This window comes from Acomys minous, assembly GCF_964271855.1.
Source record: "Acomys minous genome assembly, chromosome: 18".
Classification (NCBI taxonomy): Eukaryota; Metazoa; Chordata; class Mammalia; order Rodentia; family Muridae; genus Acomys; species Acomys minous.
In genome coordinates this window covers 22172844-22191778 of record NC_140501.1, presented here as the reverse complement: position 1 = coordinate 22191778, position 18935 = coordinate 22172844, and the positions used below count along the sequence as shown (strand labels likewise).

Below are 18935 nucleotides of genomic sequence, written 5' to 3'. Positions count from 1 at the left end.
AGAAAATAACTAGAGTTCTTTTCGAATCCTGGAAACAATGATTCTTCGCTTACTTTTCTTTGTTATTGTCCTTATAACCCGCATGCTACATGCATTCCTCCAACGTCTATCAAATAACTTATACAAAACACCTATGCCTGCTCTTTCAACTACAAAAACTTAGTCTTTGGTAAAAGAAGGCTTTTCAGAATTATTGATCTTGGAAAACATATGACTTAACTTGACAAGGATGAAGACTGTATTCATCAAACAACACAGGCAATTAGTTCCCTCTTAAGGCAAGAATCAAAAGTTTGTGGTATGGTGCCACATACCTATAGGGTCACTCAAGTCCAAGGTCTGTCTGAGCGACATTGGTTCCCTATTTCAAGCCCCATCTTCTGCCTCCAAAAACTCACCTTAGAAGCCTTCAATATACTTCTTTAAAAATATTTTTCTACCGCTACTATGGTCTTGTTAAACTAAAAGTGCTTGATTGAAATGCTTAGATGTAAAATAAATAGTCCATATAATTTTTATAATTGCTCTTCAAATAATCTGGCACTACATATAGACCATGTTGGTCAGGTACACAACACAAGATGACATATAGATTAACTTATGAACCTCTATGTTCAAGTGCAAAGAAACAAACCTGTGACTGAGAGAGGTAGAGGAAGAAGAGAGGGAGAAATTGTCTTTGACGGACACTGGCTGGTCTACTTAACGCCATCTCCAAACAAGATATGTGGCCTTAGTTCTACCAGTACAGCTGACATGGCAGTAAGGTGTTGCCAGACACAAGCACTACTCAGCCTTCACTATAGAAGTCTCTCTTTGCAGTGAATTATGGTTAATGGAGACACATGCATGTCCAAGGTGATAAGAAGCATTGGTGAGTGAGTGCCTGCCTTTAAACAGGGGATTTATAGCACCCCTCTGTGGCTCAGGGAGCACTGTAGAAAGGTTAGAGTAGGAAGATGGGCACAAGGTGCAAAATGTCATCTCCTGGGTAAGATAGAGCCACACGGCAATCATGAACTCATAGACCCTGTGGTGGCTTGAATGAAAATGACCCTCAGAGGCTCCTAGAGAGTGGCACTATTAGGGGGTGTGGCCTTGTTGGAGCAGAGGTGGTCTTGTTGGAGGAAGTGTGTCGCTAGAGGTGGGCCCAGTGTCACTGCCTCTACCTGCTCTCTGAGGACCTGGACGTAGAACTCTCAGCTCTTTCTTGCACCGCCATGCTTCCTGCCATGATGACAATGGAGTAAATCTCTGAAATGTAAGCCAGGCCCAGGTAAATGCTTTCCTTTATTTAGCCCTAGCTTAACAAAACGGCTCACAAAACCAACCAAACGAACAAAGTCATGAACTTAGGAAAGGGGCTATGGGCAACGAAGGGGGCCTGATGGTGACAGGTAGGAGAATAAGAGATGAGAATGGATAGGAGAGAGTAATCAGAATACATTAAGCATATATTATGTATATGTATGTGACTGCCAAATAACAAGTTCAATGAAAAGATTGGTCTCATTACTGAAAAAAAAAAATGGATAACGTGTGTGCTGACTATCATTGCACCATCTCCAAGAACAGGATTTCTTCCAAGAGAAATCCAAGTATATGGCCTCCTTGTCACCAGAATAGATCATGTCTTCCTTGTCAGACCCTAACAAAAGCTGCCATAAAAGCAGGGCAACTGGCTCACCCCATCCCAGCATGTGCATTAGTCAATCAGAAAACAAACTACAAATACTGGTCTGAACAGCTAGTTTTCCTAAAGCCAAATTGACTACAAACTAAAACATTAAATACCCACAACTTAGAGCAATAAAATTTTAATTTAATTTTCTTGAGAATTTCATGCATGAGCACTGTATATAAAGCGATCCTAGTAACTACCAGGAAGTATGCATGGCTTTCATTTTTCCATTGCTGTTGGTTTAGTTTGCTTTATAAATTTTTTTTAACGATATGTTGCCCAGGCTGATTTTGAACTCCTATTTTAATGATCTTCTGGTTTTAGCCTCCCAACAGGTGGGATTCCCAAGCCTTTGGTTCATTTAACTTTCAACAAAATTTGAGCAGTAGGCACTATTATAGTCATTATAATCACAGGCAGAGCAGCTAAATGAGAGAAAGACACAGCGTTAGAAGGACAGAGTAGTGGCATATGTCTTTAATACCAGGGTTCAGGAGGCAGAGGCAGGCAGATCTCTGAGTGTGAAAACATCCTGGTCTACATAGTGAGTACAAAGACAGCTAAATATACATAGTGGGAGCCTGTCTCTAAAAAAAAAAAAAGAAAGAAAGAAATAAAGAAACACCAAAAACAAAGACCTGAGGTTGAACACTTCAAAATCATGTCTTTACCTACTACATTTTAAATTCAGTACTCTCACTTGAAATACTGACTGTTTGTGGTCATGAAAACACCTTCCTCTAAGACCTACCGAAGATCTACAATACAAATTCAATAAGAAAAGAAACAGAAAGACCTGTGAAGATGGCTCAGGATCTGGGTCTGATCCCCAGCATCCAGGTAAATGAGTTGCACACAGGAACATACACAAGCAATTCCAGCATAGGGCAGGCTGCGGCAGGGCACGAAGAGAGAAGTGGACCCCTAGTCTCTGTAGCTAAATCAGACAGCATCTGGTTCAGTGAGTGACTCTGCCTCAAAATAAGCCAATGAACGAACAGACAGAGTGGAAAGTAGTTGAAGACCGCATCTGCCAGCAATATCTAGCTTCTACGTGTACACATGCATACACACCCTCCTATAACATGTGTGCATGCACACACACAAAGAAGGAAAAGCTCAATGTTTACTTAGACCACAATAAGGTAGAAACTCATTGCCAAGGTGTAACTGTCCGACTGTAGGAACTACGAAACGTCCCTGAGAGCTGACACACACCTCCGCAGACCTTGAGAAAAACACAAACTCCTAAAAACACAAATCAGAGCTATGCAAGGGCTACCCAGTGACTTTCCAATTAAAACCAATATTTGGCATAATGAGATGAGTACAAATCAGAGTCCAGAAAGCAGAAAAAGTGGTGGGAAATCAGTAAACACAGAAAAAGACATTGCAGAGGGGCCTGCCAGGCTGCCAAGAGGAAGTCCTTGGAGCTCCACCGGAAGTCCTTATCTCAAGGGCTTTGCTGTCCAGAGTCTTTGAAAATGACGACTTCACGCAGACCCCACCTACAATTCAGGTTCAGAACCAACCACCACTACCCCTTCTTACTCCATACTTTGAACAAACATGTCTTTTGTACAAATGTGTGGTAATCAGGGACAGGCACAGTAGAACCTGTCTATAAAAGCAGCAAATATCAAAATCAAGAGAGACAGAACATACATCACAGTACAGGAGGGGAAAAGCTAACAATGACAAAATTAGACAACTAACTCTTCCTCACACATGCACACGCTTGCACACACACAAGGCAAACGATCTCTTTTAAAAAGTTCAAGGAATTCTGAATGTAAATCCGTATCTATCATATCTCATCATTATCAACTTAAAACATCTATCTAGACCTAAAAACATCTTAACCCCTAAACACCTTAATTGGAAAAACTAAGCTCTCAGGTCTTCAATCCCATCAGAGACTTGAGAAGGAATAAAACTAAGATAGGAAAGATGTTTTCTTCAAGGCTGCTAAATAGAAATAGCCAAAACACTAAGAACGTAACATTTATATAATTCCTGACTGTGTCATGGTTCTTCTTGCTATAGGTAGTTTATTGTATATATGTTAAATAATATAAATGTATATGTAAAAAATAAAAAATATTTAATAAAAAGAAAGTTGAAGGAATTGGTGGATGTGTAGACTCAGAAAAGAGGATATGGGTGTAAGCAAAAGAAAAGAGAAGTCCAAGATATGAAAGCAAGCTAACAAAGTCATGAAACACTAGAAAGATAAAAGGGCCACTTTGCGAGTAAAAAACACCAAGATAAATGCTTGATTGAAAAAAAACAAAACAAAACAAAAAAACAAAACAAACAAACAAACAACAACAACAAAAACCCAAAAAGGTGCTCATTGGGCAAGTGATTAGGGGACAGGTGGAAGTTAGGACAAAGCTCAGTATAAAACCAAGGAGAAACTTGAGACATCCTCACAAGGCCAAGGACAGGGGTGGAAGAAAAGGTCCACTTCAAATGAAAGTACGTCTTAACAATGTACTTAACAAACTACTCCTGAGAGGTCCCAGGAAGGCCAAAGGAAAAAGATGCAAAGACATACATCTAAGAAATAACCTACAGTGTTATGAGTTCCTCACTCAGACATCCTGATCAGGAATTAAAAAAAAAATGCAAGCTTCCTCTGTATTTCCGCCTTCACAATGTGTACAGCTCTGCAAGCTACAGGACTGCGAAGTGACTTCAGCCCTGAGAATGGTCAGTTCAGAGGAAGTGACTTCATACTGTCATGACTCTCTGACAGAAGATATTGTCACTCAATACCACTCAGAGCTTCATGAGTTCGTATCTTTGTCAAGAATGGACATTCTAATTTTATTTCTTTCCTATTTTTTTTTAAAGAAGGGACATATATGTCCCAGGCTGGCTTCAAAGTCGCTTTGTTGCCTTGAATTTCTGATTTCTGCAGTGCTGAGAGGGCAGGCAAATGCCACCATGTTAGTTTAAGTATGTGTTGCGGGTGCCGATCAAACTCAGGATTGTGCATGCTAGGCAAGCACTCTACTAACTGAGAAAACTAACCCCACACTGCGAAGGAAACCTTAGGAAAAAACCACATAGGCCACCCGGGACTAGTTCTATTTTACAGAAGAGATCATAGAAATTCACACAGGAGAAATCCAGGTTCACATGAGAGAAGGGCAGAGCCAGGGTTTGCTTTGTTTTTTTTTTTTCCAATTTCACATTCACAGAACAGGTTGCTACCCTGAAGGGCTTTAGTGCAGCCCATGTTCAGGGCCCCAGGTCCTTCTCATCCCCTCCCCCACCCCTGTCCATCCCCCCAACCCCACCCCCCACGCCATGACCCCTGTGGCTTTCTGAACACCTAGAGCTACCAAGTTCAAGATGGAAGAAACTCTGGATTCCACCATTTTCCTTTGTCCTGTTTGAACATGCAGCCTGGGGACAGGATGAAAAGCATGTTAGCCCCACTGTGCACTTCCACGGCTGTGAAGCAAACTCTTTGGTATGCACGGAAAGCAGAGACTAGCTACTGTCCTCTTGCTCTCTATGTAATGAATACACATAACCCTGTGCTGGTGCTGGGGGGGGGGGGTGGTTCCAACAACTGTGGCTCACAGGAAGACTTTTCACCATGGACTCTGATAAGCCGGGATAATGTATATGCAAGTCTGAGTTTTAAACATCTGCTCAAAGCCAGCTGCTGAGAAGCACTGAGGAAATATGACGTCCCAGAAAAAAATCAAAGAGGCTAAAAGCCACGTCCACAGAAACCATCATGTCACTGTGGTAGCAACTAAGGAAGCACACTGATGAGTAAACACCAGTGGGATAACAGTGTTTGTGAGCACGACGCGGTGGATGGCTGGAATCTTTTCAAAATATATTTGATGTTTTCGAATGACCCATGGGAGAGGGAAAAACCTCAAGTGCAACGGAGTCGCATATGGAAAAGAATGTAAAGGGAATGTATATTTTTAATGAGGAGGCAGATGATGATCAGTCCTGAAAGCACGATTCCTGGACACAATAGACACTGTACAAATCCCAAGCAGGCGATTTGCATTTTGGGATGGAGGCCTAGAGGAACAGAGTGATATTCTGTGGCTCTTGGCAAGGCCTTATCACCACTGGCAAGCTGAAATTGTACAAAAGTACTAGAGGAGCCATATCCAAATCCCTTTTCAATTAGGCAGATGGCAAGAGCTCTTCTTCAAGCGGTATTTTTAAAAAACTTAGTCTTAATATTGACCTTGTCGATATATTAAGGAAAAAAAATCCCATAAAATTTCAAACTCATCAACTCTCTTTCTGATTCAAATGTTGTTAAAGTAGCCATAGCCTTCAAATGAGATTAAAAGCAAGTGTCAATATGTTTTCCATCCACAGGGTACCATGACTAAAACTGTGGTTGAAAATTATCAGTAAAAACACACAGAAAAATCCAGCGGAGGATGACTTCAAACTCTGTTCTTCCTGCCTCCCCATCCTGTCTGCTGCGATACAGGAATGTATCGCCACAGCCAGTTTATGGAGTACTGGCTCAAACTCAGGGCCTCCTGCCTAGGAACTCAGCCCTCTACCAAGAGATCTTTATGCCCAGACCACAAACAAACAACAAAACCAACCAACAAATAAATAATAATCAAAACCTTCCTGCTATTTCCCCTACAGAGACGTTGGAACTGGTGACTAATGAGCAACAAGAGACACAAGGCATGGCCACTTGGAAAGTGTGACTTCACGCTCAGGGTGAGGACTGACGGGGTGATTGGTCCTGTCATCATCTTCAGTTATCATCTTAAAATTACATATAGAACAATGATACTCCCAAAAATTATAAAGTCTGATCCATTCAAATAAAAAAGTCAATGATGCATCCATGTGAGGTAAAGTAACAGAATGTGCATTTACTATTTTTTATCCCACAAGTCTATGGCATACATTTTAACTTTAGCATAGACATGGGATTATTAGTGATGTGCTAGGCTCTGCTCATCACGAGCTCATAAAAAGGAACTGTTACATTTCAAGGAGTCCTGTAACCCAGCTGGTAAGCTACTCAAGCCAACCACAATGGGAGCACTTACACTATGAAATTTGGGGGAGAAAGAAAGAAACAGAAAAGCAAGGCCATACCTCTTCACTGTCTCAGAAAGCTGATTGACTAGCATGTCACCACCCTCCACACTAGAAGACACATAGGCACTGTTAGACCTCAGCAAGCAGCAATAGTGGGGGTAGAAAGAAAAATAGTGTCAATTCTCCCATAGATATCCTGGCTACCATCACTGACTCCTTAACCCTTCTCTAAAAACTTTGCAGACTAAAGTAGAAAGAAAGAAAAAGATTAACAACAAGCGTGGGAGAAGGCCAATCAAAAGAGGAATATCTAATATGGAAAATCGGTGACAAAGGGCTGGCTGAGGAAGACACCCCGTGATATAAATTTAGGTGAAAAGAGTAAACATGCTGGAAGAAGAAGAGCAATGAATTGTGGGTGTGGTGCAGCCAGCCACACAAGGAGCTATGAGGCACAAAACCCTGTGCTGGCTCTGCTGATTTTCTAAAACTCTGAAATGAAGATTATTTAATATACTCTAATTTTCTTCTTATTATCTAGTGTTATAACTACTAGGAAGTACCAGAAGGTAGTTTAACTACCACAACAAAATAATGCCAAGCACTGGACTACCATGGTAACTCACAGATTTTGACCTTCTTCCAATTAGCATTTAGGCTGAGCCTGTCTTTGGGAAGTCAAAGATCCTGCATTTGACCATGGTCATATATTATATTTACAGTATGCTCATAGGAACTTTTGCATATTAAGTAAAATATGGCTCTTTGTTCTCAGCAATCTGTCATTATCAAATGTTTCTCATTTTTGATGTTCAACTAAAATTTGGGTCTTAAAATACAGGCTCAACAGCTAAAGACTTAATTCAGTTGGTATGAAGCTGGCCTCGAGTGCACCAAGTGAACTAGATACAGTGGCACAGTCCTATAACCTCAGCACCAGGGATCTCCAGGGCAAGGTCATACTCAGTACACTATGAGTTTGAGGCCAGCCTAGGATACATGTAGCATAGTCAAAACAGAAGAGAAAAAGCTGGAAAACCACGATAGCATAAAGAGCACAGAGAGTAAAAGACATTGCCTCTTTATAAATATTGTGTGTTTGAAGGGAGAGAAAGGAACAATTGCCTTTTATATATGGTGACTGGGCACTGACTGACCTCTACCTGATTCAGGCAAAGAAATGCTCTAGTGACTGGCCGGAGTCCCACTCAGCAGAGTAGAAACCTTCCCAGTGTAGCCACACTGAGTAACCAACCTTTATGGTTTTCCTCTTCATATGGATATTCACTCATCCATTTGTTTCTACAGTCACATTGATCCTGCAAGGGAAACATCAAAGGCTAATGTGAGAGTGGGTTCTGTATGACTTGTCACTTATTGGGAAAAGGGAGACTGGTGATGGGGTGGGTCCACCTGAAGGAATGAGGCAGTAAAGGAAGTCGTATCAGCTGTGACACTCTGCCTATACCTTAGGAGATTAAAAAAAAAAAACCCAGATGAAGATGAAGGAGGGGATTAGAAAGGGATGCAGCAGAGGGACTGGGGTGAGCTTAGGAGAAAATGGCCACTGCAGGGCTGGGTGTGTATTCACTGTATTTGAAGAAGTCACCGATAATTAAACTAGAGCCTCAAGACAATTATTCCTAGTAAGTTATACATTTTAGAGAAATTGAGAAAATGATCACTCTCCCTTTATAAGTGACACAAATGTAGAGAATAGTGAATATTGCTAAATTTGAGGATCTGCGGGCTAGCCAATAATGAAATCACTTTAAAAATATTAAATAGAAGCATGTCACCTCCTAAAATCATATACACAAAACTTTGACATTTGTATTGTTGGTAAAAAAAAAAATTGTAAATCTCTAGCACACCTGGAGTTCACCAAATACAGTAAATATGACTGAGCTGGAACACAACAGACCATCTACCCCGCTTGGCTCTGTCTTAGACCTCTTTCTATTTATTCACTCAGGATTACATAACTGCTTCAGAATTTCCACTTCATGAGACAACTTTTCTTGGCACTCAGTGGATCCAGCTTATTAGCCAGATTTCTTTCCTTTTCTGGGTCGGGAATTACACTCAAGAGGGGACATGCCTGGCAGTTGACAGTACCCAGTATATGAGCCGCGGCAATGGCCTAGCTTTCTGTGTGTGTTTCTGTACATCTACACAGGAGAACCCTGTTGGTGCCAAAGCCCTTGATGAAGTGCTGTGCAGCCTTCACGTACAGCCCTTCACGGTTCCATGGTCTTGCCACATGATGCCATCTGGCTTTCAGCTCCCCACCCGACCCTTGCTATGTCTCAAGACATACCCCTATGTGAGCTGTAATTTACTACCAGAAATGCCACTAAAAATATAATGTAATATTTTAATATTAATGAAAGGAAAGAAGCGCCCTCATGCAATTCAGAATAAAATGCTACTTTGCATTACAAAAGCATAATGTACTATCCCATAAAATACACAGAAAGTCATCAACTGTATGATGTCATCAAGCACATCTTGTCCATTGTAGTCTCCAGAGTGCACTTATCTCAATCAGTTCCAATTTCTTAGCAGAATGGCAAGATTGCTTAACACCAATTGCAATCTTGTGCATTTCGAGGCAGGCCTCTGTATAGTTTCATATTTTAATGTGCTTTCACACCTACGCATTGCAGTTCCACATCCGTGGACTAATCAACTATTGATCAGAGCACACAGGAGGAGGATCACACAGGTTGTGTCCAAACACAGTTTTATGACAGAGACTTGAGCATGAACTCTGGCATGTAGTGAGGGATCTACAACTGAAACTCTGGGTACCACAACGTGGCTATACCAGGATTATTTTCTAGTGATTTAAACCTATTAGTGTTTCACATAATATAGATAATACTTCATTGTGGCAGTGCATGCATCATTATTTACATCATAATTTTGGCTATTTTTTTAATCATCAATAATGGTAAAACATCCATACATGTAAGTATTCCATGAGCTCAGATCTGTTTTGGATTGAATGACACTTTTGTGTAGGATGTAAAGATGTGCCCTCACTCCCAGCCCAGGACAGACAGGAGATCTGAACCAGGAAGGGGACCGGTCAAGGGGGCCTCAGTCACCTTGCTATCCTCATCCTGCCCTACTAATCTCATCCCTGCCAATTTGTATTTCTGCAGGAAAAAAAAGATTCCCAGTGTAGCAAAGAGAGAGCCTACAGAATTTTAGAAGATCAGCGAATGCCTGTGAAGTAAACGGAGGATGGAAACTAGCAGAAAACCTAGAAGGAAAAAGAAATCACATAAACTTTCCTTCTCTGTTTATTATGTGGATATGCTACTCAGGCAATTTAAGCCCTAATTACATAATCCATATAATCAGTCTGTAGACTTAAACATTAAACTGTGCTAGCTATATATAGCACAATACCACACACTTTGACAGAATGTGGGGATTCAGTATGGAATCCCAGTGTTTTACTAAGCACATGAACCACTTTAAGAGCCACTTGACCTTGATGAAACTGACTGGAGTTATACTGTGTATCCAACAAAACAATTCAGGTAATTCCACGGTCTCTGGGAACCTGATATTTTTGTCCCAAGTTGCAGCGTGCAATTCTTTATGGTGTAGTTTTATCACTTACCCTCAGATTTGCTACAATTTAAACGTAACTCTATAGCTGCTTTAAAGCTGCACAGAGCTGCCTTTGAAGACCATATGAACTTAGTGTCTCTCCAACTCAAATTCCTAAGAAACTGTTTGAGATCCAGCTCTGCCTGGGAGCCTCCCTGCCATACTTTGAACAGCACAAGTAAAGGTAAGACAATGGAGATTAGCGTAGGGCTATGGAGATGGGTCTCCAAGCTCAGCGCCATCAGTCACTGGCTGCATGCCCTTCATAAGACTCATTCAGTATCATGGAGGTCCAATTTTCTTTCCCGCAGAGGCAAGAAATGATGATAATAATTTTTGCTCTGTCTCCCACGCCGCCTCTAACTGGAGAAATGTTTACATAGCAATCTATAAAATCTTAAGTGCCGTACACAGAAGAATTGGCACTCTTTAATCAGTAGCTGAAATATTTAACAAGTAAAATGAAAAGAAGATTCTGCTCAATGGAGGCCATGTGACAGAACAGATGAGTCTCAGATTTTATTCATGCTAAGGGACCTCCATGTTGTTTCTCAAATCCCTTTAAAAACCAAGGCATGAGAAGAAATAGAAAAATGGCACATTTCCAGGAATGCTGTTCTCTTTATCAATTTTTGAATTCAGTTTACGTATCCCAGCCAAATAGATTTCTGAAATTATCAGTTAAATCTCCTCTAAGCAGAGACATTTTGAGTACCAGTGGTCACATCAAAACACTTGCAGTACGGATTGGCTATCCTGGGTTGGCTATCACTACCACCTATGTCTTTTTTTTCTGAAGATAAACTATAGGCAACTTTTAAAGTACAAATCCTGTGCTAGATAACAGCACATGTAAGTGATAAAAGTACACCAGCTAATGGTAACTCATAGTGTACCCCTCATTGGTATTTGTGTCTCTGTGGAAGTAAAATAATTGTGTTCATCTACACGAAGCAATCTTAGCTGACTGGTATGACATGCATTATTGCACGTGGAGCTCAATGGCAACTGGCCTTGTAGAAGCTTCCAGAAACTTTTGGCTAAGCTTCTCAGTGGAATGACCACTGAACATGGTTATTGGGAATCATATCAACCTTCCAGAGAATCTTTTCTTTGATTTTGCAGTAACTCACCAGGGGCAGTAATATTATCAAGCTGACAATAAAGTACACTGACAGAAACAGACATTTAGCATTCATTGACTTAAACCAGCACCACCTCGAGTGTCCTCTATGTTCCTGGATAAAGTAGTGCCGGCTTAGTGCAAATGTCAAAATGTTCAGTGCCCATGTGTCTGATGTGCTATTAACACACTTCTTTCTGGATTGATTTTAAAAGCAAAGGTAAAATTTTTTAAAGAAAAAACAAAAACAAAAACAAAAAACAAAAAACAAAAGCAAACAACCAAACTCAAAATATCCTTGGGCTGGAGAGATGGCTCAATGCTTAAAAGAGCTGAGGACTCAAGTTCAGTCCCCAACACCCAAATTGGGTGTACTCACATGTGTGTGTGTGTATGTGTTCTTTAAAGTAGTTATAAAAAAATCTTTATAAACATTGTTAAAGCCTCATCACACACTGTTTTGGTCCTCTCCTGCCTGTGCTGTAGGAGGGTTCTATGTTGCCATTAGACAAAGGACAGCAAAGGATGTGTTATCGTTCTCAGAAATACAAACAGGAGGAAGTGGAAAGGCCATGGGTAGAATCTTAAGTTTGTTCTCAACAAAAATTGTGTTTCCAAGAACCACAAATGAAACGTGTGTTGGGAGCAGAGCGGGCAGGAGAAAGCAGGGCTGCCTCTCTGCTCTTTAGTGGTTGCAAGCCCCAGACAAGCCTCCAGGTCACCTACCTCTTTTATTTTCTCTCTCTCTCTATCTTAGAATTTCCACACACGATTGTCCAGCTTCCTGCAGAACTCAAAGACTTTACACCATGGACCACAGAAATAGCTTTGGCTGTAACAAAAGGGGATATCTTCCACAAATAAGGAGTTTGGAACACCTTTGAGGATCCAGACATAATGTTTCTCTACATTTCCATGTGGTTCCCTCTCCCTCACAGCTCAATTCTCTACTAGGCTCTCAATCTTTCAAAGTCACAATTTCAAACACTTAAGCACTTCGGCACCAAACGTCCACTTGCTGTGATGTCTCCTGAAGGTCCTTTTATGTCTATTCAAATGGAGACAGAGAAGCCCACTTTGGATGTGTTTGTGGACATCTGACAACTCAGGGTATCCCACTGTCTGCTTGAAGGTAATTTAGTTGTTCTGTTTTAGGCAAATTGAATTCTGCCGCTGTTACAGCAACCCCATTTGGAATTCCGTTTTCGAGGCTGCGGTTTGTAAGTGACTGTTTCATTACTTGTGGTCTTTGCATTTTCCTAGTACTGATGAAAAGAAATAAAGTAATAAAGGTTTATATACATATTCCACTCAGTCACCATGAGCTTAACAGCCGATGAGGGGTGCTGACAGGCAGGCTTTGCCCATGTAAAGCTGATACAGTGTATAACAGGTCCCAGTTTGTACTCTGACTATTCAAGTTTCCATCCTGTTAGCTGAGTTTTTATTATTTAAATTTATTTCTGCATCATCTGTCACAGTGACTATCCTGGAAACTAAAAATATTAGATGCTTCATCTAAATATTTCTGGACAGAAATGCAAGTCTAAGTGGTAGGCATTAGAGCTATTTTGACTTAAAGGACGGCTAGATACAAGGAGAATCCTTGTTGCTAAGTGACAGGTGACACCTACTGTTTCTCCTCTGAACTCCTGAGCATCAGAACACAGTAATATCTGCTACCAAAGGGGGAAAATAAAAAGGCAAGTAGATTTCCATGGGACAAGTGTTGTCTTCTGTAGTGAAGCAGATTAAAGTTCTGGTATTGGTAAGCCTGAGTCACAGGTGACCAGCAAATCTGCCTGTGTGAAGGGCAATGTCTTCACAACAGGAACGAACAGGACTTTATCTCCCTGCTGAGTATAAATGCTAGCACTCTGAAGTATTTGCCTACTTTATGATGTTCTGTCTTTTCCTACACACACACACACACACACACACACACACACACACACATTCTATGCGAGAAGAGCTCTGTGACATCATGGTAAAGGTCCAGATATGAAAGCAAAGCATAAAGCATCATCATAAAACACTTTTGAGGAATATGATGAATTGTTGGCCATTTATCCACCCCACTTAGGTTGTTTGTTAAACTGATATCATAGACCTACCCTCCCCTCCACCTCCCCAGCACATACTGCATTCTGGTTAGGCTTATTGTAAACTGAAAAACAGAATGTCTGTAATGTGTATAGAAGACCTGATGGTCCATATCTCATATTCTATAAATGCTGGTTGCACCTTTATTGCCAATATTCATTATCAAGTACACGAAGTATGTCCGCACTTCAACTCTGCTTAGAACTAGAGGGCTGGACCACCTATACAAAGTTCTCAAGTGTGACTTTCAACCATGCCTGTGTGCTTCCTATAGACAAACCCTGGGCAGGCTGAGGAATAAGGTTGTCACCCTATGCTTTTATGTGGTCCTCATAATTCGATCACTAAGACAAGTCAGAGATGCGATAACTAACAGCATTAAGAGAGATGGGATTCAAAGGTCATAAATAACCCATATTCAATAGTGATCCCCTAGGAATTGTAACTGCATATATATATATTCTGTCTGTAAGCTCCTTTTGCTACTTCCAGTTTTGTTTCCCTAAGAAGATGCTTCCGCGGAAGAAGGCTTCACTGTTTTTAAAAATGGTAAGAATAATATAGGAAGGTGAACACATTTGAAGAAGGGAGGTGCCACTGAGGAGGCAACTGGAGCAGGCGGGAGGAAAGAGGTTGACCTGTGAAACAGCACTTGCAGAGGGCAGAGGTGAGACCAGAGCAAGGGACCCAGAAACTGCTGTGCCCTTCCTTCTCTCCCTCCGCTCTGCTGCCCTTCATCGTTCCGTGAACCCAGAGAACACACCAACCCCCAAAAGAAAGTAACCATGGCAAATGAATTAAGCATTCCCTTTTACATGTATTATGCTCAATATAACGGCCTAAGAAGTAATTTGTGCCACGCTTATATTCAAGGATAATTGCCATTTTATCAGCGAACTGCATTGCTTACAAGTCTGACTTACATTGCAGAGGACTGACAGGATGATTCCATTTGGCCCTTGTGTGTCTAACTCGTGTGATTTAGCTTGTGACAAAATGAAAGCATGTGGCATTTGTCCTGGCATATAAGAATATGAGTGCTTCCACATGTGTTACTACATTTTGCCCCAACCCCACCGGCAAACCGAACAAAACAAATCACTGGTCACACACATAAGCCTGCACCAAAGAGTGAAGAATACTGGGACGCCTCTCTTAAATCTCTGTCAGGATGTACTTTAGGTGTATCGCAAGAGGTATTAAAATCCGTGGAATCTTTAGGAAGCTGATGGAGGTAAGGAAAAACTGGGGCTCCCGGCCGTGACTGCAACACTGCCTTCCAACACATATACAATTACAATATGCCTGTGCACTTTTGCTATCACGGAAAAGTAAAGTTGACATTCCAAAAGCAATTAAAGTAGTCATAAGCACATAATTCAGACCAATTATGAAATATTGAGTTCTTATGAAATGCAGCCTGAGGTTTATATACTAATTCAATTCTGTGGCTGGTGTCGGAGGATAGCTGCAAACAGAAAGGGGTGAGGAATTCAAATTTTATGCACTACACATCTATGGCATACCAAAGTGAATGAGTCCCCTCATTCAGCATGCAGCAGGCACACGTGGGCTTCCCATGGACTGTTGACTTATATGTGTAATCTGCCCACACTAAACAAGAGAAAGCCCATGCACATGCAGGGTAAACAGTTTGCTTATGGAATAATATTTTTTTCTGGCCCATCACAATGACTGATTAAAATATGCTATGCTTATCCACATTTGAATTAATTCATGTGAAATTAAACAAATATTTATCAAACTGTAGGGAAACATTCCATCAAATTGAAAGACCTGAGTAGAGAAACAAATGGCATGTGCTTAATTGCAGTTGACATTTAAACGAAATTGGCATTCTTAAATTATTTAGCAATAATTAAAAATTATCAGATGCGGCATTTTGAAAATGTGTGTGTGTTTAACCTCATCACACTTCCTGAACCTAAGGAAATCTAAACAAAGCAGATTTTAGGATATAATTTGGTAGATGGATAAAAAAAATTAATAATTTGTTCCAGTACAATATTGATATAGTGATAGAGAAATGGGAGGAATCAGTATTTGTAGTGAATTTCTCTCAGGTTATTCATGCCTTTGTGGCTGGACACAGCATTCCAGTGTGTGCACATCTCTGTCCTGTGTAGCTCATAATCTTGTCCACAATAGAAACTGCCAATTAACACCTTTCAATGATGAACAAATTAGTACAGTCAAATGCAATGCCTAATGCTGTACTTCTCTCATAGCTAAATATACCCCCAAATCAAAATATAGTTGCTGAGAATGTGAAATGATTAATAAAGTATATTCTTGTTTATAAGAACAACAAAAAAAATACCCTCATATAAGCTGAAAAGGTCGGAAATTAGAGGCTGTACTCAGATATGTCCTAGCAGCTGACAATATCTGGAGATAAAAGTCACTTGGACAGTCATCTAGATTGGAGGGTAAATGCACTGCTAGTCATTCATCCATGAATCACCCATAGGCCAGGAATGGCCCTAGCTTCATTTCTTTTACAGTGATAAAATACCCTGACAGGAAACAACCTAGGGTTGAAAGGGCTTAGCCAACTTATATAGCACCAAGTTCCAGTTCACTGGGGTAGTGGGTTGAGGCAGAAGCTAAACCTAGCTATTCATATAACCTCCCCAGTCAAGAGCAGAGAACAATAAATGCATTCATGCTGCTTGCTTGCTTGCTCCTCTTAGTTCAGAAATTTCTGCCTAGAGAATAGTGTCACCCATAGTGGACTGGGTATTCCAGGTCAATAAACAATCAAGACAGTCCCCCCAAGATATGTCCAATGGCCAATTTGATCCAGATAATATTCAATTAACATGCTACTTGCAAGTAGTTCTAGGCTGTGCCGAGTTAATAGTTAAAACTAGCCGTCACATGAACAATGACATGTGACAACACCTAGCTTGAAGAAGCTTATTATCAATGAAGGTGAGCCAAATACTGATGAGTGAAACAGTTATTATAATATCTACCACCTGTGAATGACTGTCATTTCTTTAATACTGCCTAGACTGAATTACATGCATCATTTAATTTAAAAGGTGCATAAAACATAGCTATTCTGTTTAATTAAAACATGTATCAACTTTTGCAAAGGAAATAACTGTGTCTCTTCAATATTCTGCTATATCAAAGTACCATACTTAGTGATGTCATGGGAATTCCAGAGAAAAAACAAAATATGGGAAGGAAAGTAAAGAACATGGGCTTTAAGGAGGAAGACGATCAAAAACAAATAGTGAACAGATGACATTTCAAGCCAACGAGACAGATGAGTCAGCAGAGGTGGTTCAATATATGGAAATCCATCAATGTAACTCACCATATAAACAAACTGAAAGAAAAAAAACACATGATCATCTCCTTGGTTGCCAAAAAAGCATTTGATAAAATTTTAACAGCAATTCACATTAAAGTTCTTGGAGATATCAGTTACACAAGGTACATACCTAAACAGAGTAAAGGCAACGTACAGCAAGCCCATAGACAACATCAAGTTAAACAGAGAGAAACTTAAATTGATTCCACTGAAATCAGGGAGAAGACAAGGTGGTTCCCTCTCTCCATATCTCTTCAATATATAGTATTTGAAGTCCTAGCTAGAGCAGTAAGACAAGTAAAGGAGATCAAGAGATACAAATTGGAAAGGAAGAAGTCAGAGTATCACTATTCACAGATGATATGATAGTGTACATAGTGACTTCAAAAATTCTACCAGGGAACTCCTACAGCTGATAAACATCTTCAGCAAAGTGGCTGGATACAAAATTAACTAAAAAAAAATATAGTAGCCCTCCTGTATAAAAAGACAAATTAGGAAACAGTACCCTTTACAATAACCACCAAAAAAAAAACATAAAAGTATCTTAGTGTAACACTAGTTCAACTCTCTAGTAGAAATTGAAGTAGATATCAGAAGATGGAAATATCTTCCAGAGGCTCATGGATAGGTAGGATTAACATAGTAAAAATGGACATCTTACTAAAAGTGATCTACAGATTCAATGAAATTCCCATCAAAATGCCAACACAATTCTTTACAGACCTTGAAAGAAAAATTCTCAACTTCATATGGAAAAACAAACACCCAGAATAGCTAAAACAATCCTATACAATAAAGATCTTCTGGAGATATATCCACCCCTGATCTTAATCTGTACTATAGAGGAACAGTAATACAAACTGTGTGGTCCTGACTAGAAACAGAACGGTGGGTCAATGGAATTGAATTCAAGACCCAGAAATAAACCCACACACACATAGACACTTGATATTTGACAAAGAAGCCAAAACTATAAAATGGGGAAATCAGACTGCATCTTCAGCAAGTGGTGCTGGGCTAATTGGATGTCTATGTGTAGAAAAATGCAAATACACCCATATTATCAACTTGCACAAAATTAAACCCTATTCTTTAGCCTCCTCAATTCACCTGCATGAGATTCTCTTCCTTACAAATTAGCTAGCCCCAGATATGCTCTGACAGCAACAGAAAATTAGGACAAATCCTTGCAGCATAGAAACGATAAATTCTTGTTGAGATATACATGGTAAATATAGATTGTAGTTCAGATGTCATCAAATTATCAGCATGTAACACACATTGCGTTGATTTGAAAGAAAAAAATGTGTAAGGCCTAACTGCAAGTTTAAAATATCTATTTGAACATAAGTAAAACTGAAACTCTCACACCCCTGGTTAGACTTACACATAGGTTACTTTCTACCAGAATCATTAAGAACTTATCACAACAGAGATAATGGGCTGAGATCTTCCCCTTTTAAGTACAGGATCATGGAAAAACCACACTGGGGTTTTTCAAGATTTCTTAAAATACAGCGAAATACAATATCTGGAAACACTAGACAGGAAAGCTGTTAGCAACACAACTATTTTTCTGTACCAAAATCATTTGCTGATTGGAATGCCGTCAGCTCTCCACAGCAGAAGCAACAGCAATCAGGAGTGTCCAGCATCAGCACTTAACGTGCATCCGCCAGGTGCCAGAGCATCCTACGAGTTCAGCTGTGCATTAACTTATATATTACTCACAATGTGCAAGCAGGTAGAATTAGTATTCTCAGATTACAGATATGGAAGTACAGAGAAGTAACTACCTTAATAAGTGACAATACTGTCATGGTTTTAGGTACTATCCTGAGTCAATGTTGATGGATACATTTAGAATAACTTCTTCATGGGACACACAACATGAGACATTTTTATTTATGGAAAATGTCCATAATTCAAGCCAATCTCAATATTGTATGTGCTTTCCTTTCAACAAGTCTGAAGTTTTTCTGAGTTAAGTC

At 40.1% G+C, this 18935-nt stretch overlaps 1 protein-coding gene across 9 annotated transcripts in view; it reads right to left on the bottom strand.

Annotated features, from left to right (window-relative positions):
* The window catches only part of KLF12 (KLF transcription factor 12), a 581105-nt gene that overhangs the window by 282735 nt on the left and 279435 nt on the right, over window positions 1–18935 (bottom strand). For 7 of the 9 annotated variants that reach the window (XM_084767870.1, XM_084767873.1, XM_084767874.1 and 4 more), the window contains one exon: window positions 7998–8061. The exons of the other annotated variants lie outside the window; for them this stretch is intronic. In XM_084767870.1, coding sequence (XP_084623996.1) covers window positions 7998–8018 — 21 coding nt within the window. In that variant the 5' untranslated portion in view covers window positions 8019–8061. The remainder of the gene's footprint in view (window positions 1–7997; window positions 8062–18935) is intronic. 9 annotated transcript variants of the gene reach the window in all.